The sequence below is a fragment of the Lethenteron reissneri genome, chromosome 24, assembly GCF_015708825.2.
Source record: "Lethenteron reissneri isolate LAM-NWPU_2019-01 chromosome 24, ASM1570882v1, whole genome shotgun sequence".
Taxonomy (NCBI): domain Eukaryota; kingdom Metazoa; phylum Chordata; class Hyperoartia; order Petromyzontiformes; family Petromyzontidae; genus Lethenteron; species Lethenteron reissneri.
In genome coordinates, this window is record NC_083802.1 from 20,827,909 (window position 1) to 20,853,150 (window position 25,242).

Genomic DNA, 25,242 nt, shown 5'->3' on the forward strand with positions numbered 1-25,242 from the left:
CTGTCATCTTGTCTATACCTCTCTGTGTGCGTCTCTGTTCTTGTCTCTCCACACCTCGCTATCTCCCCGTCTCTCTGTCACTCAGTCCCCTCTTCCTCCTCGTCCCTCATCATCTCGAGCCTCTCCTCCCTCTCCCCCTGTGTCCATTGTCCCCGTATTTGTGCCTCTGCCCCCATCTCCGCTGTCCTCCCGTCACCGCCTCCCTCCACCCCCATGCGTCTCCCTCGTCCATCGGCCTCCTCTTCCCCATCCCCGTCCTGTCCTCTCGCGCCCCTCCCCTCGCTTCATATTTCCCAGCTCAGACGCGCGCCGCCCAGCCCCCCCCCCTCCCGAGCATTCGGGCGCCCATTGGTCCCGCGCGCCCTCACGTGACCGCGGCGTTGCGCGCGGCCCCGCCCCCATCCTCCAGCATAGAAATGGAGGCGTGGCCACACGCGTCACGCGGTCTCGCTTGAACCAATGGGCGCGCGCGCTGGGCCCCCCGGGGGGGGGGCGCGCGTCCGCGCTAGGGAATCGAGCGCGCCGCCATATTGCCTCCCGCTCCGCCGCCGCCGCGACCAGGAGGAGGAGGAGGGAGACGGAGGCGCCACCCGCCGGGAGCGAGGAGCCGCGTCCCCCTCTCGCGTCCGTCTCCTCCTCGGCCTCGCGTCTCTGCCTGCCTCCCGGTCTCCCCGAGAGATCCGCGGCGGGAGTCCGCGAGCCCGCGGCGCGCCTCCGCCGCGCGGGTGATGCCCGTGCGGGGAGCGGCGGGGGCGATGATGGCGTGCTGCCTGAGCGAGGAGCAGAAGGAGGCCAAGCGAATCAACGCCGAGATCGAGCGGCAGCTGCGGCGGGACAAGAGGGATGCGCGCCGCGAGCTCAAGCTGCTGCTGCTCGGTGAGCGAGACGGGGGTGCGGGGAGGATGCGGGGGGTGGGGGGGTTTGGTGAAGCCGCCGCCGCCCCGGGGCCCCGGGCCTCCGCGGCGGCGCTCGGATGGATTCGGCGCCCCCCCCCAACCCGCAGCCCCCGAGCGCAGCCCCCGAGCGCTGCCTTTTGCCCCCGACGTAGCCAAAGTCCAGGGCCGGGGATTTGTTTGGCGTCGATGAGGATGTGGCCGCCATGGCCGCGCAGACCCCGGCGTGTAGCGCTTCTCAGGCGTCTGCCCCGCCCGGCCCGGGGGTTGCGTGGAGCGTCTGGGGGGGTGCCCTCTCCCCGCGTCTTGGGGCTTTCGGACCCCATTTACCATTGGCCTCCCTCTCTCTCTCTCTTTGGGTTCTCTCTCTCTTTGCCCGAGGTCCTGAGTTTGCCTGGATTGGTCCTCATCCCGTGTTCCGAGGCTGTCGTGCCTCGGTTCATGTCTCTGCATGGGACGTTACAGGGCAGTGTCGGGGCTTCCTCCCCGTGGGACCAGGTTTATCCTCATGAAGGACCCCGAAGCTTAGTACGGGATTGGGGGTGTATGGATGGGTTCGTGGCTGGGTAGCAGGCTGGTTTTGTTTGCATCTGGTTGGGTGGGTAGAGGTTGGGCTTGTTGTTTGGGTGACTGCGTGGCTCGCTTGCTTTGCGTATTGCTGTCATTGTTTGGCTGGCTGGATAATGAAACGTCTGAACGCGAATGGAAGCTAGGTGGCTGGCTAATACAATTCGTTAGATGTGTCGCCGCTGTATGGTTGGTTGGCTCAGCAGGTAGGTGGTTGACTGGATGAGTGCGTTTCTGGGTGCTTCTTAGCTGGTTAGCCGGTTGGATAGTTGACTGGGTGAGTTGCGAGGTGGTTATCTGGATTGCCAAATGGGTATCAGAATATTTATACTGGAGGAATCCGATGAGTTATAAAGCTCTTTTTAACATATCCTTTAGTTGACTGGGTAGTTGGTGTGATCTATTTAGGTGACTGGCTGGGCACCTGGCTGGCTGGGCAGGTAGGTGGCTGGATACCTGGCCTGGCTGAGCGACTGGTTGTATACCTGGCTGGGTGTCTGGATGGTTCGCTGTGTAGGTGTGTGGGTGGATGGTTCGGTGTGTAGATGTGTGGGTGGATGGTTCGGTGTGTAGGTGTGTGGGTGGATGGTTCGTTGTGTAGGTGTGTGGGTGGATGGTTCGTTGTGTAGGTGGGTGGGTGGATGGTTCGGTGTGTAGGTGGGTGGGTGGGTGGATGGTTCGGTGTGTAGGTGGGTGGGTGGATGGTTCGGTGTGTAGGTGTGTGGGTGGATGGTTCTGTGTGTAGGTGTGTGGGTGGATGGTTCGGTGTGTAGGTGGGTGGGTGGATGGTTCGGTGTGTAGGTGGGTGGGTGGATGGTTCGGTGTGTAGGTGTGTGGGTGGATGGTTCGGTGTGTAGGTGTGTGGGTGGATGGTTCGGTGTGTAGGTGTGTGGGTGGGTGGTTCGGTGTGTGGGTGGGTGGTTGGATGGTTCTGTGTGTAGGTGTGTGGGTGGATGTTTCGGTGTGTGGGTGGGTGGATGGCTCGGTGTGTAGGTGGGTGGGTGGATGGCTTGGTGTGTAGGTGGGTGGGTGGATGGCTCGGTGTGTAGGTGGGTGGGTGGATGGTTCGGTGTGTGGATGCGTCGGTGTGTAGGTTTGTGGGTGGATGGTTCGGTGTGTAGGTGGGTGGGTGGATGGTTTGGTGTGTAGGTGCGTGGGTGGATGGTTCGGAGTGTAGGTGTGTGGGTGGATGGTTCGGTGTGTAGATGGGTGGGTGGATGGTTCGGTGTGTGGGTGTGTGGGTGGATGGTTCGGTGTGTGGGTGGATGGTTCGGTGTGTAGGTGTGTGGGTGGGTGGTTCGGTGTGTGGGTGGATGGTTCGGTGTGTAGGTGTGTGGGTGGGTGGTTCGGTGTGTGGGTGGGTGGTTGGATGGTTCTGTGTGTATGGTGTGTGGGTGGATGGCTCGGTGTGTAGGTGGGTGGGTGGATGGCTCGGTGTGTAGGTGGGTGGGTGGATGGTTCGGTGTGTAGGTGGGTGGGTGGATGGTTCGGTGTGTGGATGCGTCGGTGTGTAGGTTTGTGGGTGGATGGTTCGGTGTGTAGATGGGTGGGTGGGTGGTTCGGTGTGTGGGTGGATGGTTCGGTGTGTAGGTGTGTGGGTGGGTGGTTCGGTGTGTGGGTGGGTGGTTGGATGGTTCTGTGTGTATGGTGTGTGGGTGGATGGCTCGGTGTGTAGGTGGGTGGGTGGATGGCTCGGTGTGTAGGTGGGTGGGTGGATGGCTCGGTGTGTAGGTGGGTGGGTGGATGGTTCGGTGTGTAGGTGGGTGGGTGGATGGTTCGGTGTGTGGATGCGTCGGTGTGTAGGTTTGTGGGTGGATGGTTCGGTGTGTAGATGGGTGGGTGGATGGTTCGGTGTGTGGGTGGGTGGATGGTTCGGTGTGTAGGTGCGTGGGTGGATGGTTCGGTGTGTAGATGGGTGGGTGGATGGTTCGGTGTGTAGGTGGGTGGGTGGATAGTTCAGTGTGTGGGTGGGGGGAAGCTAACGTGCAGCACCTTCGCCCTCCTGCCCTCGACGGTACAAGGCACTTTGACCGTGGGCGGTACGCATCGCGTTTATTGCGAGAAGTTGTAAAGGGATGGTGGTGTCTGTGCTCCGCTTGCGCTCCAGTGCCGTGGCGTGGCTCGGTGGCGCTTTGCCCACGCCCTGTTATCGCGCCATGGCCTCGTAATCTACCCCGTGGCCCTCCACTTCGCAGAGGGTGGGTGGGGGGGTCCTACCCTGCACCTCCATTCGACTTCGTCAAGAGTTAGTGTGGTGGGCAGTGCCCCCCCACGAACGCACGCAGGCCTGTAAATTCATTACTTTGCGTTGTGTTTGCAGCGGAGGAAGAATGCAATGGGAGGCAGCACCGTCTGCATCGTTGTGTCTTTGTGGGACAGGAAAGCAGAGACACCGAAGGGAGTGGGCTGCCCGCCCGTATTTACACGCCAGCGCTCGCTCTCGGGGGTGGACTCCGTGTCCCTCCTCGCTCCGATCCAAACGATGCCGGTACAAATAGAAATCCACGCAGCTCCAACGGAAGTATTAGAATGCCAGGTCCTCCTTTTGACTGACACCACCTAGTGATTCTGGAAGCGGACACACCTGGGCGTGGTTTGTTAATATAAGGGCGATTGGTTTGCCTTTAAGAGAATTCTCACAGCCACAGTTCAAATGCTAAAGGAAAATATAGCTTGAAACGCCTGTGAAATGTGTGCAAATTTGTGGTGGAAATGCATTGTATAAAATAGTAAGCCAAATGAGCACTTCTCAGAACACCAGACACATTTCCCGGTACTTTTCATAATGGTTCCTATTCCTATACCACAATGTTAGGCAGAGGGGAAACGGCAGTGAGAGTGATTGTCGAAGTGATGGTGAGTGTTTGTGTGAGGGTGCGATAGAGGCTGTGTTTGAGAGTGTGTGAAGTCAAGGTGAAAGAGTTTGTGTGAGTGTACGTGAGTGTGTGGGTGAGTGCCAGTTAACAAGGGCTGTCTGAATAGGTCTTGTACTGGGACTTGTGCATTTACATTTCCAGCACTTGCTGCTGGGAAAGATGTGGGAGGCGATCTGGGGGCAGCACCTGTGAGCGGGATGCCTTGAGCTGGACTGGTCAGTGTCCACAGGTTTTGCACAAGAAGCACTGCCGTTGCTGCTGCGTGGATTCACTCTGGGAGGGCGGGCCAAGTCTGGGTCCCTGGCCAAGGCCGTGGGGGAGGGGGGCCCCTTCCCATACAAGGCAGCCCTGTGCGCTGGATTCCTGCCGCCGGCTGTTTTTGGAGGGTTTCCCACGGCACGACGGGCCGGCGGGACGCCTCTCCTGGGTTCCTCACAATGAACTAAACTGTTCCACGGCACCACTCGCGCCCGCGTGGTCGAGGATGAGGCCCAGCACCGTGGCTCCCTCGGTTGGGGGGGGGGGTATGGTACACCGTGGCCTCGCCGCACCCAGGGCCCACACCTGGACCCCACCGCATCTCAAATTTAGCAGCAGCCACCAACGCCGCAGATTTCGTCCTACGCTGTGGTGTATCGTTGATTGCCTCTGCCTTAATTATTTGGCTGTTTTTTCTCAGTTCTATTTGCTTCGTTGCTATACTCTGTTTTCATGCTATTTTCTCTTTTTAATGACCCTGCTCACTTTTGCAAATGATGTGTCTTGAGTTCTAACCTGGTTACACAAAATCAACTTGAATTGTGGGTGACCACTGCACCTCGTGACGTGTGGGTGTGGTTTGTGTTGGTGCTGCTCTTGGTGGTGTGTGCGCACATGTATGTATGTTGAAGTTCTTGGCATCGTACGTAGCCATCCATGCTAATCGCAGGTGCGGGGGAAGGTGTGTACGCCTGTATACCTGTACATGAGTACACCTGTGTGACCCGTGCAGTATTCAAGGCAGGGGTTTCATGTCTGGTGAGATGTGCAGGGCTGAATGCTGCTCCTGCCCCTGTCTTTGTGGTTGAGCCAACCGCAAGTGGTTTTGTCTTGATGTGGGGTGCCGAGGTTTCTACGGAGTGTGCTTGTATGTCTTATGGTCATGAATTTGTACAACTGTACACTTGTACATTTCGGTGTCTAAGTTATGTTCACCCATCCTGTAGTGGATTGGTTTTGGATGATGATATATGTCACTATACCTGTACAACTCTACGCCTGCTTGTACTCTAATATGAATGTACCCCTGCAAGCCTGTCACATCTGTACATGTGTCTGCCAAAAAGCCTGTAGACTTGTAAACCTGTGCTTGTACACCTATGCATCTCCTCCTGCAAACTTGGCCATCAGTCCGTCTGTAACCCTGTGTGGCTCTTCACCTGAATGTACACCTGTACGTACGCCCGTACACCTGTACGCGCTGACAGGAGCTTGTGCTTTCCTTACAGGCACCGGCGAGAGTGGCAAGAGCACCTTCATCAAGCAGATGCGCATCATCCACGGCTCGGGCTACACGGAGGAAGACCGGCGCGGCTTCATCAAGCTCGTCTACCAAAACATCTTCATCGCCATGCAGGCCATGTGCCGCGCCATGGAGACCCTCAAGATTCCCTACACCTACGAGTACAACAAGGTACGCCGCGCGAGGGGGCGGGGACACAAGCGTACCTGCCTTTGCATCTCTGGCGATGAGCGGCTCTGAACGTGACCTTTGCGTACGTGCTGCGTACGCACGGCGCTGCTGACCCTGGTGCGCCGGTCAGCTCTGAGCGCCGTCGTATCGCGTGTCGGTCCGCCTTGTACCTGCGTGCGCGTTTGATGTGAAACGTCCCCCGGGGCAGATGACCCCCTGCCAGCAAGGGTCATGCACTTGGGCGCGCCCAGCACCTCCGGGTTAGATGTTCCTGCCGGTGTCTTCACTTGCTGCGCACGCGGCTTCACAACCCCTGCGTTTTTATGCGTCTCCCTGCGGTTCGTTTATTTTTGTTGAGACGCCGGGCCCAAGCTGGCCTTCACACCCAGGGGACGTGGTGCACCGAGACGGGAAGGCTGCTTTCACCACAAGGGGCGGGGAGGGTGGGGAAGCGGTGGTGCTTATGTTGATCTTGAGCCGTTTACAGGCATCCGTGCACGCGGCTATCGATGTGTGTTTTAGCCGACGGAAGGGGGTGAGCACCGGGTCAATTGTGCCGATGGCTGCCATTGCGTAGACAGTCGGCGTTCGGCCGTGGGTTGGCGCACGACGTGCGCTGATGTGTCATGCAGCTGACTGCTCACCTGATGCATGCAAACCTTTACACCCGGTAGTTTATACGTCTGTAACCTTGTATACTTGTACGTTTTCATACCTGTAAGCCTGTGTGGCTCAGCTGCACGTACATCTGTACATGTCGTGTGACTTTGTTGGCCCGTGCATCATCGTGCTTGAGGAGACGCTCACTGATGGCCATGCTCGCGTTTTCCTGGGCACCGTAAAGGAGAGTGACTGTGCAAGGCTATCTGTGCTGCAAGGAGCCATGTTTAGTTGGCAGAGGGATATGGTAATGGGAGCTTAATTTGCTATTTTAAGTGCAGACGGTGTTTTGTATTGAAATGCTTTTCTTTGCAAGCCCTGCCGTAGGCGGTGGGGGTTGGGGAACTCGGGTATGGCTTGCTACCTGAAAAAGATGGTAAGAATTTCATAAGAAGACAGGATAAGCAATGTACAAGTCCGGAAGAGAACATGGCAGGATTTTGTACAGCAAAAATACTTGCCCTGTATACTTACTTTTTACAGGATGGGGGAAGGCCGATTGTTGAGACGAACCCTGAAGTGGTCTCCACGAGTCCAAGGAGAAGGCGTAAGAGCAGTTGGTGGGAGACTGTCAGGGCGGATGTTGGAGGTCGTGTGTTTCCTATGCAGCAGCTGCGAGATCAGCCAGCGAATAGAGAAAGCGTTGGTCGCGACGCGTGGCTGTAGTACCAGCGGCTTTGGCCACGATGACGTCTTGAAGGCTTGGCAGCCATTGTCTCGGCAGCCATTGTCTCGGCCTGAACTCATGCTTACGTCCTCCTCCTCTGGCAGGAACATGCGCAGCTGGTGAGGGAGGTGGACATCGAGAAGGTGTGCTCCTTCGATAAGCCGTATGTGGAGGCCGTGCGCTGCCTCTGGGACGACCCCGGCATCGAGGAGTGCTACGACCGCCGGCGCGAGTACCAGCTCTCAGACTCGACCAAATAGTGAGTGTCGCCGTATTTCGTTCCTGGCCGTGCCGCACCCACCGCCGCGGTTCAAAGGCCTTGCCGAGTACCACCCTGTCTTGTTTCCACAGTTACCTAAGCGCGATTGACCGCATCTCGGGGCCCAACTACTTGCCGACCCAGCAAGACGTGTTGCGTGTGCGCGTCCCCACCACCGGCATCATCGAGTATCCCTTCGACCTGGAGAATATAATCTTCAGGTAGCGAGCACTTGCTCACCACACGCTCCTCGCACAAGCTCACCATCATACTTACTTCCACACTCGACCATGAAGGCCGCCACGGCGCATGAGCACACCCACATGCTCACCCACAGACCCACGCACACATGCCTACAGGATACTCTCCTAAAGAGATGCCTCGGCATGTATGACACTGCTGAGGCAGCTCGGCCCTACAGACCATTGTGCCGTCCACCTCCAGGAGGGATTTCCGGGATTGGGGCTTGTGCTGGGGGCTTGTGCTGGGGGCTTGTGCTGGGGGCTTGTGCTGGGGGCTTGTGCTGGGGGCTTGTGCTGGGGGCTTGTGCTGGGGGCTTGTGCTGGGGGCTTGTGCTGGGGTGAGCGTGAGCAGAGTGACGGAGCCCCCCCAATGTCGCATGCGTGCAGGATGGTGGATGTGGGGGGCCAGCGGTCGGAGCGCAGGAAGTGGATCCACTGCTTTGAGAACGTGACGTCCATCATGTTCCTGGTGGCACTGAGCGAGTACGACCAGGTGCTCGCCGAGTCTGACAATGAGGTGAGTAGCAGACAATGTATGTCTGTTGAACTTCGGAGGTGCTAATGGGAGGTGCGGGAAATAGTGCAGAGAGTGCGGAGGTTCGCGCTCGGCTCCGATACCTGCTCACGGCCAACATCAGTGACATATCTTACCTGGTCCTGGGCCTCCGCTAGGTCGACTGAGCCTTACACGAGTACCTGGTGCAGGGTGTAAACAACAGCAATGCGGAGACAAAGGCGACCGAATGTGGTGCTTTCCACCCACCCCCTCATATGCCATGCTGCTCCCTAACAGCACTTGCCCTTCTTGGATCAAACTGTCACCATCCTAGAATCTCTCCCAGATCAGGAAGAACGCTGCTGGCGAATGGATTGGAACAATGCGGATATTTATTCTGGACATCTCATCCGAGACCCAAACATCGCACCTCCTGGTTTTGACATTCCTCAAACACTGATGTAAACATGAAGTGCATCAGATGTGCACATGGAAAAATAAAGACGAGACCATGCAACCCAAACGGTGGATCATATACTACACCACTCTAGTCTGTAGAGGAGGAATAGCAAAACGACACAAAAGCTCTCCTAAAGCCGTGTTCGTCGAGGCCAGCAGACCTTAACATTGGATTCCAGCTTTGTATCCATGTGTGCATGTACCCATTTGCATGAGTGTTATTTGTGCTTCATGTGTGCTGGAGTGTAAGTGTGCACGCGTGAGCGTGCTCTTTGTGCACCTGCGTACGTGAGAGCGCGTAACCTATGCGAGAGCATCTGCCTGTGTGCACGTGTACCCATGCGTACTTGCGTGTGTTCGAGCGCACACGTGGGAAGCGTGTATATTTTTGTTATTTTGGCACCGTACGTCGCTAACCATACGTAGCCAACCTTGCTTATCGGTGCGTGGGTGTCTCTCTGTGCCACAGAACCGCATGGAGGAGAGCAAGGCACTCTTCCGGACGATCATCACCTACCCGTGGTTTCACAGCTCCTCTGTCATCCTCTTCCTCAACAAGAAGGATCTGCTGGAGGAGAAGATCATGTATTCTCACCTCGTGGACTATTTCCCAGAGTTTGAAGGTGAGGCAACACACACGTGCCCGCACCCACACCACCAGCACACGACTGCGCTCCCGCCTGCGTGCACCACCGTGTCACGCCCCACCCCCACGTACAAAGACAAATATGCCTGGACGGCACGCACCCGCATGCATGTCCACACTCGCACGTGTTCTGGCACGCCGTGAGGGCCTACCTTCTCCCTCCCCCTGCCACCCCCCCCAACTTACTTTGTCCGCAGGCCCACAGAGGGATGCGCAGGCTGCGCGCGAATTCATCCTTAAGATGTTCGTCGACCTGAACCCCGACAGTGACAAGATCATCTACTCGCACTTCACCTGCGCCACCGATACGGAGAACATCCGCTTCGTCTTCGCCGCCGTCAAGGACACCATCCTGCAGCTCAACCTCAAGGAGTACAACCTGGTGTGAGGAGGGCCCGCCGGGGGATCGGCCGGGGGAGCGGTCGGGGTGGCGCTGTGGGCGTAGCGGCAGTCGTGGGCGGGTGGGTGGGAGGGTGGGTGGGGCGCCGGTTCTGGTGGAGGTGTACCGGTCGAGCGAATGTCTGCATACGGCCATGCGTCTGCGTGGTTTTGATTCCTTCGATTTAAAATTTCGCGTTTTCGCCTCCCCCCACCCGCCCATCCTCTCTGCCCCCCCCCACCCCCCTTGCATGCGTGCGTGCTCGCTGCCCCCATGCCCCCCTCCAGTGGCTGCACTCACTGGGGACCGAGCCCCGTCCCCCCACAGGTAGGCCGACCTGCGGCACGTATGGAGCCCTCCCCTTGTTGCTCGGGGGCCCCTGTGCACGGATAGAACCCCCAACACCAAGGCCCCCAGTGCCGGGGCCCCAGGAGGGACCCGGCGTGCCCCACCACCGCCTCAACGCGGCCCCGCGCGCGCGTGTGTCTGTGTGCGCGCGTGTGTGCTCGTTGTGTACGTGACATTGGGAGCATTTCCACTGCTTATGGGAGGGGCAGGGTTGTGGGGGTTGTTGGGGTATCAATCGTATACATTTGTTACAATTCTATTAAAACCGTGGCGCGCTACGTTATATTATACCGTGGTGACGTACAGTATTAACGATTTTTAGTGGGTAATTTCTACGGTGTATGTGGGTATGCACGTGTGTGCGCGCACACGTGGCTCGGCGTGAGTGCGTGCACCCGCGTCTGTTTTTCCGTGCTTGCGTATGTACCTGTGTCGGGGTGTGCGTGTGTCAACGTGAGCGTGTGTAAGCGTGGGTTGCAGGTGCGTGGCTGCTCAAGTGCGGCTGTTGGAATTGGTGAATGTGGCTAACGTGCGGCTGTGAGAATGTGTGCACCGGTGCAAGTTCCCGTTACGGTTTGGATAATTTGTTCTGGTGACTGTGTGCGTTGTGTGTGTGTACTCGTTGGGAGGAGAGTGCACTTGGCTTAGGGCGTGTATGCATCGCTGTGTTCATATTTGTGCACACATTGATGCGCGCACCTGCCGTGGTGCGTGCACGATTGCGTACGTGCGCGCATGTGCCGGAACGTAAGCTTCATGCGTGCTTTCGCTGGTACATAGACCATTGTGTGTGTGCGTGCACACGTGATGACATGCGTCCCAGTGCGGGCGCACACGTGTCGGAGCGTACGTACGCACGTACGCACCGACACGCATGCACCCACGTTGGGCAGACGCTGCTGCCGCCCCCAGTGTCACCTTGTCTCCATCTTGTACCCTCGCTGACAACATCGTTATTATTCTTTGTTGTTGTTGATGATGAGGAGTCTTCTCTTTTTTAAAGTCATACATTTTTCGGTGTTATCCAAACACACACACAGAAAAAGAGAATGAAAAGAAATGTAAAGAAACTCATCGATGTATCCAAGCCATGCTATGTTTCCATTAATTTCAGTTATTGTTTTGGCAAGTGACGTGTACTGTTGTGAATAGCCATGCCTGGTGCGAAGGCGGTTTTTAAGTTATTTGATTGTGTTCCTCTTGACGACGAGTGGTACGAACGGGTGAGGATTTCTCCCTCAAGGGCTAGCTGTTTGTCGAGTGGGCGCTGGGGTGGGACGCGCGCCGCTCCACCTGCGAGGCGGTGCGGTTCAGGCCACCGGGTGGCGAGGGGCGGCTGCGATGGCACAGGGTGGGGGCGCAGGGTGGGGGTGCAGGGTGGGGTCGCGACCCGGTGTGGCGAGGGCAGCTGTGCTGCGCGGTGCTGGTGGACGCAAGCGTAGAAACTAAAGCCTCCACCGCCCCGCATGCACGACCGCGCACAGCTTCACTCGAGGAAAACTAGGGTCCGATCCTTTCCATTTCTTATTTAATTGAGGTCTATTTGGGGCTCAGGATTGACGAGGATTTCATTCCCATTTTAGACATGTTTTAAACTTTGTAGCGGAGGAATATCGACCTTCCTGACACCTATAAGATGTTGAGTATTTTAGAACGCCCTGCGGCGGTGTCTACGACTAACGGTTGCCACTTGTTTTTTGCGCTGAGCGAAGCGCCGCCCCCCCCCCCCGTGCCCCCCACTTTGTCCCCCGCCCCCCCCCCCACTGCCACACGACTCGGTCCCTCTTACCCACTCCGTCTGAGGCATCCGTAGAGAACATGTTGTTGGTGAATAGTATCGTTTTGTTGTCAAATTGGATCGTGCGAGCTGCCGGCTCCACTGGGCGCGTGCGGAGCTGGGAGGCTCTCTCTGGTACCGCTGTAGCAGCGAGGTGGGGGGGTGGCGTCCCACTCCCGTGCCAGCTGTCGCGTAGAGAAGGCACAGCGCCGGTCACGGTGGTAGTGGTGGCGAGAGCTGTAGTTAAACTGATTAGCAGTTCTGTAGTAAGTGGACTCGACGGTGGCTGCACGCTGTGGGGGTGCTCTCGTGAGGCGTAGTTGGGGGGAGGAGGGGGGGTTGAGCTGGGACGAAGCGGAGGCCGTAGGGAGCCCCTCTCGGAGTTTGCGCCCATAGCTGCTTACGTGTGAGTTGGCCGATTGTGACGTAATACCAGTCGGTGGTTTTGCATAATTGTTAGCAGAAGTCTTTGACTTTCATTATATCAGAAAATGAGGAAGAGCCCTGAACACAGAACGTGTCGTCGTAACTCTGAAGGCTTGGTCATTTGCCGAGCAGCCCGTCGTCGCCTTCACTGGCTCCCATCCAGCAGCATGCGGAGAGGGATGTGGGCGCTGTGCGGGTCCGCCGGCTGGCCGTGACAACCAGCCGGCGCTACCGGCGGCTTCTTTGACGGTGGTCGGTACCGGCAGTGGCGCTGTAGTTTAGTGCAGGAGGGAAAGCGGTACTGGCAGTGGCACTTACCAGCTGCAGTAATAACAGAGGTGCGGCGCCGGCCCTAGCCAAGTACAGGGGGCCAGCTGGGCCGCTTTAAGAGGCCGGGCCATTGGGAGTCATCACAGGCCACGTGGTGTTCCGTGCGGCCAAGAGGCGCACGTGGCCCCTTTGTCTGCTGGCGGTGTCTGCGACGTGCGGTATTGTGCAGAAGTGGTTTTGTACATGGAGGTTGTGACGGCGTTCTGGCGGTTACCATCTACAGGCTCCTCGCTTCGCCGCGGCTCCACACGTGCAGCTGTTTCCGCATTTACACGTCCCCTGGTTCTAATGGGGTCACGGTTTCGGTGGGTTCCTCGTCCTCGTGGGTTGGAGGATCTGGTTCCCATGGGTTCCATATTGCAAGGGGGGCCTGGTTTTCATTTGGTCCCCGGTGTCCGATGGTTCCTGGTTTTCTCTCGTGGGTTCTCGGTCTCTCTTCGTTCACCGTCATCCCGGCGTTAGGAGGGTTGCCCGGGCGATGAGACTGGCGCGTGGCCGCTTAGATCCCACGTGAAGACGTGGCCGTCCACTGCCGACCTTTCGGAAACCGTGACCTCGTGGTGATGGTGGTGTAAATAGAGTACAATGGTAAATGCCGAGACATCACTGTATATATATCTATATATGGCAGCCATCCATATTTGCCTTGTTAATTACCAAAATTGCCAATTCTGAATGTGTTGTATTGTTAATCTGTATCTGTTATGGTAATATTGTATTGTTTCAGAAAAAAAACTGATATGAAGAGCTTTTATGTTGGCGACTTTTTAGACTTGGGGTGTCCGCGGCGTCGGAGCCGAAGTGGAGGGCGGCTCCACTCGCCAGCCGCAGTCCCCCGCAGCTGTCGTCGCAGAATGCATTCCTTACTCCGAAACGTGCGCTACAGTTGGACAGACACCAGTGGTTTCACTTGTGCTTATTTTACACTACAGGCTTAGCTTTGTTAGAGGAACAGGCCTCATCCCCAGCTGAGTGTGGCGATGGGGGTCGTTGGGTGGTCAGTAGTGGTGGTGGTGGTGAGGGTGGCAGCTGGCCAGTGGCATCGTGAAAGGAAACCCACTTGGGGTGGTTGCGGTGACTGCAGTGGCTGCTGGTGCGTTGCCGTGCCCGGCTGGGTCCTCGCAAAGTCTAATTGGAGCCACCCCAGAGCTCGGTTGACCGGCTCTGGGCGACGCGTCTCCACAAGGCGAGTTCACTCGGCGTGGACGGTCTCTTGCTGTCAGAATGCGCAAGGCCGTGCGCGGTGGGGGGACGACCCAGGCACGTAATCGGAAACTCTGCATCCGAAGGCACTGGGCTCCAGGACCAGAGGCCGATTGTCAAACCACCCCTAGGGGGCGCTACGTGGGGGGGTTTCCCGCCTTCGGGAGGCAGGATGTAGGTGTTGCCGAGTAATCGCCCCCCTGAAAATCAAAAGTAAATTTAAGAAAAAGTTTTCCGCAGCCAATATTTAGATTCGCAATAGATTTTGGCGCGAGGAGATGTAATTCTGACACGGTTTGTGTCGTTGAGACCCTTCACCTGACAGCCAAACAAATTGTATTCTCACAGAAATGTTTTGTTGCACAAATTACCCAGCTTACTCTTGTAAATAAGACTCATCCTGGTCTCTTGAGTTCTCATCTGGTTACACAAACAAACTTGCCTTGACTTGAGGGGCCTCGCCGAGACTGCATGACACTAAGGGGCTCTTAGACCGGGGGCTCCAGGGAGCGCCAGGGAGCGCCAGGGACTGGAGGTTTCTAACTACAGCCCAGTTGCCACAAAGCCTCAAATGGCGCGTGCATCCCCGGCCCCGCGGGTCTGTTGTGATTGGTGGACGAGGGAGGAGGGGGGTGAGTTGCTGATAGGTGGGCCAAGGCGGTTGATACCGTCCCTGCTGCTGCTGCTCGGTGAGAGACACTACATAATTATTCGCCAAACCTACGTTTGAGTTTGGTGAATTGAGCTCTGCGCATATCTTCACATTAGTAGTGTACGCATACTTGAACTCGGATGAAGTGCCAAGCTTCCATGTGAGACCAAGCCGTGTTCCCGGTGGGCCGCGTGCCTCTCGCCCGGCCGTCGTGTCGTCCCGTGCACGCGTCTCCGGCCCGCCGCTCGGGTGCCGTGCATGCCACCTCGAGCGCCCCTCACGGGGGGGGGGGGGGGGGGGGGCCTTACCCGAACATCTCGTGTGCAGCGGCGGCGCGGGCAAGGTGGCAGTGGGCTGGGGAGGAGGAGGGGATGCACCAGACGAACGCCAGTGCTTGCTGCACAACTCCCGTTTCTCTTTTAATTTTTTGTTTTTATTGAGTTGATGTTTCGTGACACGTGTAATTTTTCTACGTCCTGTGACTCGCCGATGGTCGATCTCTTGCATGCCGAAGCTCTGCTCGTGGTTTTGTAAGCTGTGTTTGGGGCCGCGAAGGCCGCCTTCCCCTTTATATAACTACACTCTCATAGCCCGTATTACTTACTACACTGTACAGCCACAGACATGGAATAAATGATTTGTCAGAATCTGTTGCCTTCCGGGCATGAGTGAGATATGTGCCTGCCGTCGTGTCGCCAAGCGTCGTAACGCACAACCACGCCGGTCGCGACGCGGTGGCCTCGAGTCTCGTGTGGAAGGCGGTGGTTGTCATAACGGTGGTGTGACTGGTGGTGCTGATGAGAATGCTACGATAAATTTAACGGAGGAGGTGTGAGAGTCTGGTGTGTGGTGCTGCAGGTTATGGCTCTTACAACGGCTGTTCTCAACATTGTGGGCAGACACCACAGTCACCTCTCGCGGTGTTTATTCACCAACCACCTTACAGTTACAATGGTGTTCTGTTCCAAAAATAGTAGTGTCTGCAACAGTTGGTGGGAACCGCTGTCTTCGATAAGCCACTTAATTGGCTCCCAAGCAGCACCTGCCCAACAGATGTGAGAAGCTCATCACAAGAAGGCCTTCGTGTCGTTACCATGGGAGGAGGCCGCGATTTGCTTCTTCTTGTCCCGGCAGAAAACCGCTGGGGACATTCCCGGATCTCACCAACAAGAGCTGGACGAGCGGTTCCACCAGGCCACACGTTATGCCCCCAGTCGCCTGCGTTGCTGCTTGCGTGCACAAGCCAGGGAATGCATCTTGAAGGCAGCACTTGTCTGGAAGCCGTGTTAATTGGGAAGAGACGACGCGTTTGCCAAATCCATAATTGGCGAGAGAATTTTCAAATTGGCCATGATGCCGGCACAATGCCCTACTCTTGTAACTATTGAACGGAGCGGACCCTGGTTTTGAACCGCGATCTCTTCAAGGAGCGGCGAACGTGCGGCTGCAGGGCCGCGTCACGCTGGTGGCTGAAATAGGACGACAGCTGCCGCCCAGGGGCCTTGAGCAGCCGCACCTCGTCGTGAACACGCGGCTGGCTACAGGCGAGAGACGCGAACCTTACACCAGTATCGCAGAGTCGCTCTCCCGTTGGAAATCAAATTGAGTAAACGTCACTACATTTTCTCTTGCCCGTGACGGTTTGATAATAAAGATCACGCATCGGCGCCCCACCGCCATGGATCCTCCTTCCCGCCTGCTCCCAGTGCCTCTCCCAGTGCCTCTCCCTCCTGGTTACGCTTTGCTCCCCCCATGGCTCCCGCTCTCTCCTGGCTCCCTCCCTGCTCCCCCCACCTCTATTAATAGCGGCCGCGAGAGTTGGGAATGCGGCTGCGGGGAGAGGGAGGGAGCCTGGGCGGAGCGGCAAGAGCTAAAGAAGGAGCGAGACGCGGGGCAGAGGGGAGAGGAGATAGAGGGAGAAGAGGGGAGAGAAGTAGAGGGGGTAGAGGAGGTGAGAGGTAGAGGAGGTGAGAGGTAGAGGAGGCCGCCGTCGCGTCGTCCTGACAGCTTCTTCCCCCTCACGTCGGGGACGCGGGACGAGCGGCTCCAGTCGTGACGACACGAGCCAGAATGGAAGAGGAGGGGGGGCACCCCCTCGGCTCCTCGGGCATCCACGGCTGGAGTGACCCCAGCTCGGGCGAGGAGGTCGCTGCGGGCGAGCGGCCACGGGGAGACGATGCGGGAGACTCGTCGGGGACCCTGGTGGGAGACGAGGTCGCCTCTGACGAGGCGGAGCTCACCGCCGTCGGCAGCAACTCGGACGGGCCCGGGACGGGCGGCCACGCGGGTCGCGGGGGGCCAGGAGGGCCCCGCACCCCCCCGGGTTGGCCCCCCTCTGGGAGTCAAACGAGAGATGAGGTGGGTGGTGAGGTGGGTGATGAGGTGGGTGGTGAGGTGGGTGATGAGGTGGGTGATGGATGATGAGGTGGGTGGTGAGGTGGGTGGTGAGGTGGGTGATGGGTGGTGAGGTGGGTGGGTGATGAGGTGGGTGGGTGATGAGGTGGGTGGGTGGTGAGGTGGGTGATGAGGTGGGTGGGTGGTGAGGTGGGTGGTGAGGTGGGTGGGTGGTGCGGTGGGTGGGTGGTGAGGTGGGTGGGTGATGAGGTTGGTGGGTGATGAGGTGGGTGGGTGATGAGGTGGGTGGTGAGGTGGGTGATGAGGTGGGTGGTGAGGTGGGTGGGTGATGAGGTGGGTGGGTGATGAGGTGGGTGGGTGATGAGGTGGGTGGGTGATGAGGTGGGTGGGTGATGAGGTGGGTGGGTGATGAGGTGGGTGGGTGATGAGGTGGGTGGGTGGTGAGGTGGGTGGGTGGTGAGGTGGGTGGTGAGGTGGGTGGGTGATGAGGTGGGTGGGTGGTGAGTGGGTGATGAGGTGGGAGGTGAGGTGGGTGATGAGGTGGGAGGTGAGGTGGGTGGTGAGGTGGGTGGGTGATGAGGTGGGTGGTGAGGTGGGTGGTGAGGTGGGTGGTGAGGTGGGTGGTGAGGTGGGTGGTGAGGTGGGTGATCAGGGGAGGAATGAGCGTGGGGGTGAGGTTCGTGAAAAAGGCGAGGGTGATGAGGTGGGTGATGAGGTGGGTGATGAGGTGGGTGGGTGGTGAGGTGGGTGATGAGGTGGGTGGGTGATGAGGTGGGTGGGTGATGAGGTGGGTGATGAGGTGGGTGGTGAGGTGGGTGGGTGATGAGGTGGGTGGTTTATTTGGGTGGGTGATGAGGTGGGTGGTGAGGTGGGTGGGTGGTGAGGTGGGTGGTGAGGTGGGTGGGTGATGAGGTGGGTGGGTGATGAGGTGGGTGGTGAGGTGGGTGGGTGATGAGGTGGGTGGTTTATTTGGGTGGGTGATGAGGTGGGTGGTGAGGTGGGTGGGTGATGAGGTGGGTGGGTGATGAGGTGGGTGGTGAGGTGGGTGGTGAGGTGGGTGGGTGATGAGGTGGGTGGTTTATTTGGGTGGGTGATGAGGTGGGTGGTGAGGTGAGTGGTGAGGTGAGTGATGAGGTGGGTGGTGAGGTGGGTGGGTGGTGAGGTGGATGATGAGGTGGGTGAGGCGGATAGGGGGTGGAGGGAATGAAGATAGCTAGAGGCAACAGGCTGAGGAGGCGAGTGACGAGGTGAATTTGGTGACGTAAGATGGTATGCAGGGGAGCAGATGAGGTAAAGTGAGAATTTGAGTAACGAGGTGAGGGTCGGTGAGGTGAGTGGTAACAATGAGGGATGATACTGGAGACGAGGTGGTGTCATTGCAGTATGCCCGCGTAAGGATGGTGACGAGGCGAGTGTGCAGGTGATGGCTGGGCCGTGGTTGGGCCCCACCGAGGGTCTCTGGGTGGGCCCTGTGCCGCGGGGAGCAGGTGGCGCGCGGAGGTGACCCGGGGGGCCCAGCGGGGCCGGAGGGCGGCCTCGGCCAGGAGGTGCACGACATGAAGGTAGCGCGGGGAGACGGGTCACGGAGGTCACGGGGAGACACGGGGATAAAGAGAGACACGGGGATAAAGGGAGACGTGCAAATACGGGGATATGAGAAAGAGTCCCAGAAACCACACGCAAGGAGCCCAGTGTGATCCCAGGATCGGCACCCCGGGGCTGACCCCCCCCCCCCCCGCCTCTGGTCTCCCAGGCGGAGCTGGAGCAGCGCGTGGAGCAGCTGGCGGCGAGGGCGGCGCGGGTGGAGAGTTTCGTGGCGGAGCTGGAGGACATCTTCATCCGAGTGGAGGTGGGTGGCGTGCGTGGGCTGGGGGGCTGGGGGGGGACGACGAGGTGTCTGGGGGGCGCGCCTCGAGGCTTCTGCCGTTAGGGTCGTTCGAGTCACGGCGATGGCCACGACTGGAACGCGACTGGGTTGGTTCGCGGTAGGGATGTTGAACTCGTGTCGCACGTGACCAGCCGTGTTCTCCGGAGGTGCGGGTGAAAGACAACTAAACATAAAAAGCAGCGTAAGGCACTACTACTACTACTACTATACTCGTATACTACGGGATTATTACAGAACACACTGTTCCTATTACCATTTGAACAGGTTGACGGCAAATGAAGGCGATATGGATGCGGCGGGCCGAGATTAATGCCGGCTGCTTCGCCTGAGATTCAATCGTGGCGACAAGCCATGCCCCGACTGCGTCCCATCGCATGGTGCGCGTCCCAATGCCCCCCCATGGCCCATCTCTTTCCCCCCCCCCCCCCCCCATGACCCATCATCTCACGCCCCGTATCCTCCAGGACTCGTACTCGGGGCTGCAGGCGGGCGCCGACTCGCGCCTCGCGGGACTCATGGAGTCTCTGCTGGACCGCTACTCGGGGCTGGCGCGGCTCCTGGAGGAGGAGCGCCGCCTCAAGACGGAGCGCCTCTACGTGCAGCTGCTGCAGTGCGGCCGCGGCCTCGCCGCCTCGCGGGACCTCGCCGCCGCCGCGAGGCGCGCGGCGAGGCTCCGCGACCGGGTCCCCTTCCTGCTCGTGAGGGTCCCAGGGGGCGCAGGGGGGCCCTGGAGGACAGTTGGGGGGGGGGGGCACTTCTGGGCCGATGGGATGAGCCGGGCGGATTGGGGAGGCCGAGATTCGTGGTCGCTGGCGCGCCGTGTGGGGTCACTGGGTCACTCGTGGAGCGGTAAACGCGGTGGGGGGGGGCTGCGCTACCGGCCTCGCCCGCCAGGGGGCGCGGGTGGCCCGCGACTGAAGCTGCTGCCGGCCAAGGAGAGCGGCCTTCACGCCTCGCTCCTTAACGCGTGAGATGTTGCTTTTGTTCACGATGTCAAATGACGATATTGATGATTGTCTTGTTTTGTTTTTCAGTCGGCAGAGGCGATAAATGACAGGTGAGGTCTGTTCCTCCTCGTCTTCCCCCACTATATAATTCTCGCATCTCGTGTACGTGTGTGTATCTCCTGTATGTTGTACTTATGCATAATCTTTGTACTCATTTTTCTAGAACGGTTGGTTAGGTACGGTGCGAAAGAAATACAACATAATACATCTGTATGCATCTCTCTGTGTTGCATTGCATTTCCAAGTTAACTAGGTTTGTTTTCTCATTCATGTGTACCTGATGATGGTTGCTTGTGTTGCAAACGTCGTATTATATTATTATTTATTTTATTTGTACGTGACTTTACCGAAAGAACCAAAGAGTAATCCCTGCAGCCACGAAAGCTTCGAATCTAGTTTGCATCTGTAAGTTGTATGAATGCATTTCCTGTACGTCCTGTATGTCGAACTTCTTTAGCACCGTACGTAGCCAACAGCATTCCCAGCCCCTTGTCTCCCCCCCTCCCCTCGTCCCCTCCCACGTCTCTCCTCATCGTCTCCAACTCTCCCCTCTTCTCTTCGCCCCCCCCCCCCCCCGTGGCTTGGTCGGCCGTCCTGTCCTCGGCGCAGGATCGTGGAGGCGGTGGGCTCGTTCCTGGGCGTGAGCCCGCAGCCCCGCACCTCGGCCGATCTCCTCGAGTTCCGCCTCGAGTTCTCCCGCGAGCGGCGCGCGCTGCGGGCTCTCACCTGCACGGCGGGTCGGCGCCTCCACCACCTCCACCTCCTCCTCCTCCACCACCTCCACCTCCTCCACCACCTCCTCCTCACGTCTCGCGCATCATCACACACCTCGTTATACCTCCACGCCTTCTTGCACACCTCCACATCTCCTTACGCCTCAGCCAACGCACCTCGTCTACACATGCCTCCTCAAACCTCATCATCACACAACTCATGACACACGCACCTCGACATTGTACATCTCCTTACTCACAATACGCCTCTCATCACCACACACCGCGACAAACATCATCGTCACACAACTCATCACCACACACCGCGACAAACATCATCGTCACACAACTCATCACCACACACCGCGACAAACATCATCGTCACACAACTCATCACCACACACCTCGACAAACATCATCGTCACACAACTCATCACCACTCCTCGACAAACATCATCGTCACACAACTCATCACCACTCCTCGACAACCATCATCGTCACACAACTCATCACCACACACCGCGACAAACATCATCGTCACACAACTCATCACCACACTCCTCGACAAACATAATCGTCACACAACTCATCACCACACACCGCGACAAACATCATCGTCACACAACTCATCACCACACACCTTGACAAACATCATCGTCACACAACTCATCACCACACTCCTCGACAAACATCATCGTCACACAACTCATCACCACACTCCTCGACAAACATCATCGTCACACAACTCATCACCACACACCTCGACAAACATCATCGTCACACAACTCATCACCACACACCTCGACAAACATCACCTCATCACACCTCTTCATCCACCGGATTGTGATGAATTTAAAATTCCTCCGTTAAATGAGCCCCCCCCCCCCTGCAGCGCCCTCCGCCCCCCGCCTGGGCCCCCAAGAGGAGGGCGGGGCCACGAGTCGCAGCTTCACGGTGCGGTGGGGGGTGGGGGCGCGAGACGTCATCACCCACTTCACACTCACCTGGCGGGGGGCATGGCCGGACTCCACAGGTAACGGGGGGGGGGGGGGTGCTCGAGGGGGGTCGCACGACTTTTTTCTCTTTGCCTCAATGCGGAACTCATGTTGGTGCCCCTGGTCACTCCTACAATGAGACTCCGCTATCCTGATCTCGAGAGCTCTCGCCGGGTTACGCGGAGTGAGCCTGAGACATTCAGCCCAGGGTGAGGTGCATTGCGCACCCGTCTGACCCCCAACCCCGTGGCATGCGAGCGCAGAGCGGAGCGTGGGGGTGCGCGGCGCGTGCTGCAGCTGCGTCGTGACGGGGCTCGAGGCCAACTCGGCGCACGTGGTCCACGTGGTGGCCCACGGGCCGCACGGGGCCAGCGCCGCGAGCGAGGCGCACGTCTACCACACAGGTGCGACCCCCACGCGACTCGACACGCGCGCGACTCGACACGCACGCGACTCGACACGCGCGGGTTGGGCGGTAGTGCGGCGCAGCGAAGGAGCCTCCCACGGCTCCCCGTGCCCCCCGCTGTCGCCCCGTCTTGTCCCCGTGCCCCCCGCCCGTGGCTCCAGTCCCCGAGGCCCCCGAGTTCGTGGAGCGGGACTGTGCGTGGTGCCCGGATGGCGCCGCGCTCCGCTGGAAGTCTCGCGGCGTGGGATCCGTCTCCTCGTTCTCGCTCGAGTTCACGCGGCTCCACGCAGACCCCGAGGGCGGCGATGGCGAAGAGGGCAGCGGCCTCAGGTGATTGGGGGGGAGGTGGTGCGGGTGATGGGGGAGGGCCTGGGGCGCTCAGGCGAGGGATAGGATGCGGGGTCCCTCACGCCGTGCCCACCTCATGCCGCCCCCTCTGCAGGACCATCTCGGGCATCCAGGGCTGCTCGCGGCTCGTCTCGCTGCGTCCCGCACAGCGCTACCGCTTCCTCGTGCGTGCGCTCAACGCCGCGGGGCCCAGTGACACCGGCCGCGCGCTCATCATAGAGACGCAAGGTGACGGCTCACCTCGTCATGGTCACACCTCGTCATCACACCTCGTCATCACACCTCGTCATGGTCACACCTCGTCATCACACCTCGTCATCACACCTCGTCATGGTCACACACACACCTCGTCACACGGCCTCCTCACCGTGCACCACACTGACAGGGCCTTAAATGATTGAGGACGTGACAACGCGAACATCTTGTAATATGCTGACAGAGGGACCGCGTGTGAGAGCAACGTCACTGCCTCCATCTCAATATTCTTCCTCCCTTCACTTACCTCCCTCCCACCCCAGGTGCGCACTTCACCCTTGACCCCGAGACCGCGCACCCGAGGCTTCGGGTGTCTGAGGACGGGACCCGCGTCACGTGCCCCGCGGGGGAGCCCGGGGACCCGGGGGACGCGGGGGCCCAAGAGGGCGATGGAGACCCAGAGCTGTTTGATGGGTGCGCGCGGGACTACTCTCATCGGCACCATCCCTGCAATCATCATCATCATCCTAATCACCGTCAACTCATCATAATTACCACCACCATCATCATCATTGTAATTATATTCTTGCGTATGGAAATATGGTTCAGTAGCTCCATACCAATGTCGAGGTCTGCTGGCCACAATGAGACGGCTTCTGCAGATCGAGTTCGTGTCGTTTTGCTTTTCCCCTCCTCCGTCGAAGGAGTGCAGACCACAGTGGGTTCACTCTGTGGTCCATTAGTCGGGTGGTTGCACGGCCACGATCGCACCACTGTGGCTGTGTCTTTCATGGAGATATGCACATCGGCCTGTTGGTGTTCTGATGCGATTGATGGTCCCATCGGTGTCTTAGAAGAGGAATGTGAAAGCCAGGAGGTGGTGCGATGATTGGGTCTTGAATAATGACCACCATCATTGTCATCAATGCCGTGCGTCCCTCTGTGTCGGTGCGCGCAGCTGCTGGCTGTCGGTGCTGGGTGCGTCCCCCTCGCCCCCCACCTCTCGCGCCCCCTTCTACTGGGAGGTGTCTGTGGACGCGACCTCTGGGTTTTGCGTGGGGCTTGAGAAGGAAGGGGGCTCGTGCCTCCTGCGCTACGCGGGGGAGCCCAGCAGGTACTGCGCGTGTCCTGCGAGTGCTCACGTGTGCCGGGTATTCTGGATGGACCGCGTGTAGGCTACTCGGCTAAGTGTACTGTTTGAATTCTGTGTACTGTGCGTGTACGCGGTGCTGGATTATCCTAGTAGCAAAAGTAGCATATGCTACGGGCCCCGCACTTTCAAAGGCCCCACGCTCAATGCTTTCAAGCTGTCAATTCCGGTTCAGTGATTCTGCACTTGCTGTATCACTATAGTACTATACTGCTTTCAACTGTTACGAACGACTTTTTAAGGTTAGCGATTTGTCGTATTACCTGGCCGTATAGCAAATGATTTTTTAAAATTACTTTACTATGCAAGTTCAACATTTATGTGTTTTAATATTTATGGGTTTTTTTAATTTAGGGACCCTCTATAACATATGCTACAGGCCCCGCACTCGCTTCATCCGGCACTGCGTGTGCGTTGTGCACTGCGTGTACTGACGTGGCCGTGTGTACTGCCCCCTCCCGGGACAGGCTGGAATTGCTGGAGGAGGGAGGCCGTGTGAAGGAGCTGCTCGTGTCGCTGCTCCCCACTCGCCTGGGCATCCTCTATCGCCCCCTGCGGAGCCTCCTGAGCTTCTACGACGCCCAGCGGGGCCAGCTGCTGGCGGGGGGTCCCGTGCTGCGGGGCCCGGGCTCCGCGCGCCCCGCGCTCATCCTCGAGGGGCCCGGCAGCCTCCAGCTGCACACGCGGATCCCCGTGCCGTCATTCGCGGCGTGAGGGGGGGGGGTGCGATGTGGTGTGGGGGGCACCCTGCGACCCGAGTTCTATTCTCGCTCACGGCCAACACCAGTAACGATTATCTGAACCAGTTCTGGGCATCCCCTAGATCGACTTACTTGAGTACCCGGTGCAATGTGTATACATTGCTATTGGGGCAACGAAGGCGGCTGGGCGTGATGCTGACCGCCCATCCCCTCGTGTCAGTCTGCTGAAGCCGGGGGATCTTCGTGTGAATGTGCAGTGTGCGTGACGGGGTGGAGCAATGTAGGAGTTGGGATGTGCGGGCCGCAACAAGCCCGCTGTGCTGCATGACTGTTGCGCGTGGTGAATGCACGACCGCTTCGTTGCGTGTGAGTCGATTCGTGTACACACTCGTGGTTTGATGACGCGAATTTCAATTGTCCCCGTTGCTTGGCTGAACGAGGCTGATATTATTTCTTTTGCTGCGGTGCTGTGCTCACTTACAAGGTCAGGGGGTCCTGTCGGGGCTCACCCCCCGGGTCGGGGTTAACACGCGGGGTCGCGCACGTCAGGATCACTTTAGGTCCCGGCTCAGGGCAATGGAGCTGAATAAACACACGTGGCAGGGCAGCCATCAACAGAGTCTGGCTTCTCTCTCCGGTACTCACTCGCTCACCCACCGGCGCTCAGTCGCCTCCGTGTCACTCTGCTATCGCTCCTACCAGCGTTACTCCGGATCTGGGTGAGATCCTAGTGTAATAAAGGTCGTGGAAGTGACTTCTGGAATCCGGTCTTTATTTGTCTTTCGTTCACAACACTCCCATCTTACTCCTTCACGCTGCTGACAGACAGCGTGAGAGGGAGAGAGAGAGACGCGCGCGGCCACGTGGCAGCCTGGACCCCGCTCCAGCGTGGCCTCACCCTCCGTTCGTTCCAGATCTGACCACGTGTTGGC

General features: G+C 58.5%; 2 protein-coding genes across 2 annotated transcripts; both read left to right on the forward strand.

Moving 5' to 3' along the window:
* The first annotated feature begins 504 nt into the window (after window positions 1-504).
* LOC133346803 (guanine nucleotide-binding protein G(q) subunit alpha) lies at window positions 505-15,199 on the forward strand. Its single transcript, XM_061558695.1, has 7 exons — window positions 505-876; window positions 5,824-6,008; window positions 7,440-7,594; window positions 7,687-7,815; window positions 8,224-8,353; window positions 9,261-9,414; window positions 9,635-15,199. The coding sequence occupies exons 1-7, from the start codon at window positions 729-731 to the stop codon at window positions 9,823-9,825; spliced, it is 1,092 nt and encodes a 363-aa protein (XP_061414679.1). The 5' UTR covers window positions 505-728; the 3' UTR covers window positions 9,826-15,199.
* Window positions 15,200-16,482: 1,283 nt separating this feature from the next.
* LOC133346804 (fibronectin type III and SPRY domain-containing protein 2-like) lies at window positions 16,483-25,064 on the forward strand. Its single transcript, XM_061558696.1, has 13 exons — window positions 16,483-16,910; window positions 18,395-18,469; window positions 18,661-18,756; window positions 19,260-19,493; window positions 19,830-19,852; window positions 20,412-20,539; window positions 21,408-21,548; window positions 21,774-21,914; window positions 22,078-22,246; window positions 22,359-22,492; window positions 22,783-22,933; window positions 23,418-23,573; window positions 24,077-25,064. The coding sequence occupies exons 1-13, from the start codon at window positions 16,623-16,625 to the stop codon at window positions 24,321-24,323; spliced, it is 1,983 nt and encodes a 660-aa protein (XP_061414680.1). The 5' UTR covers window positions 16,483-16,622; the 3' UTR covers window positions 24,324-25,064.
* Window positions 25,065-25,242: the final 178 nt, after the last annotated feature.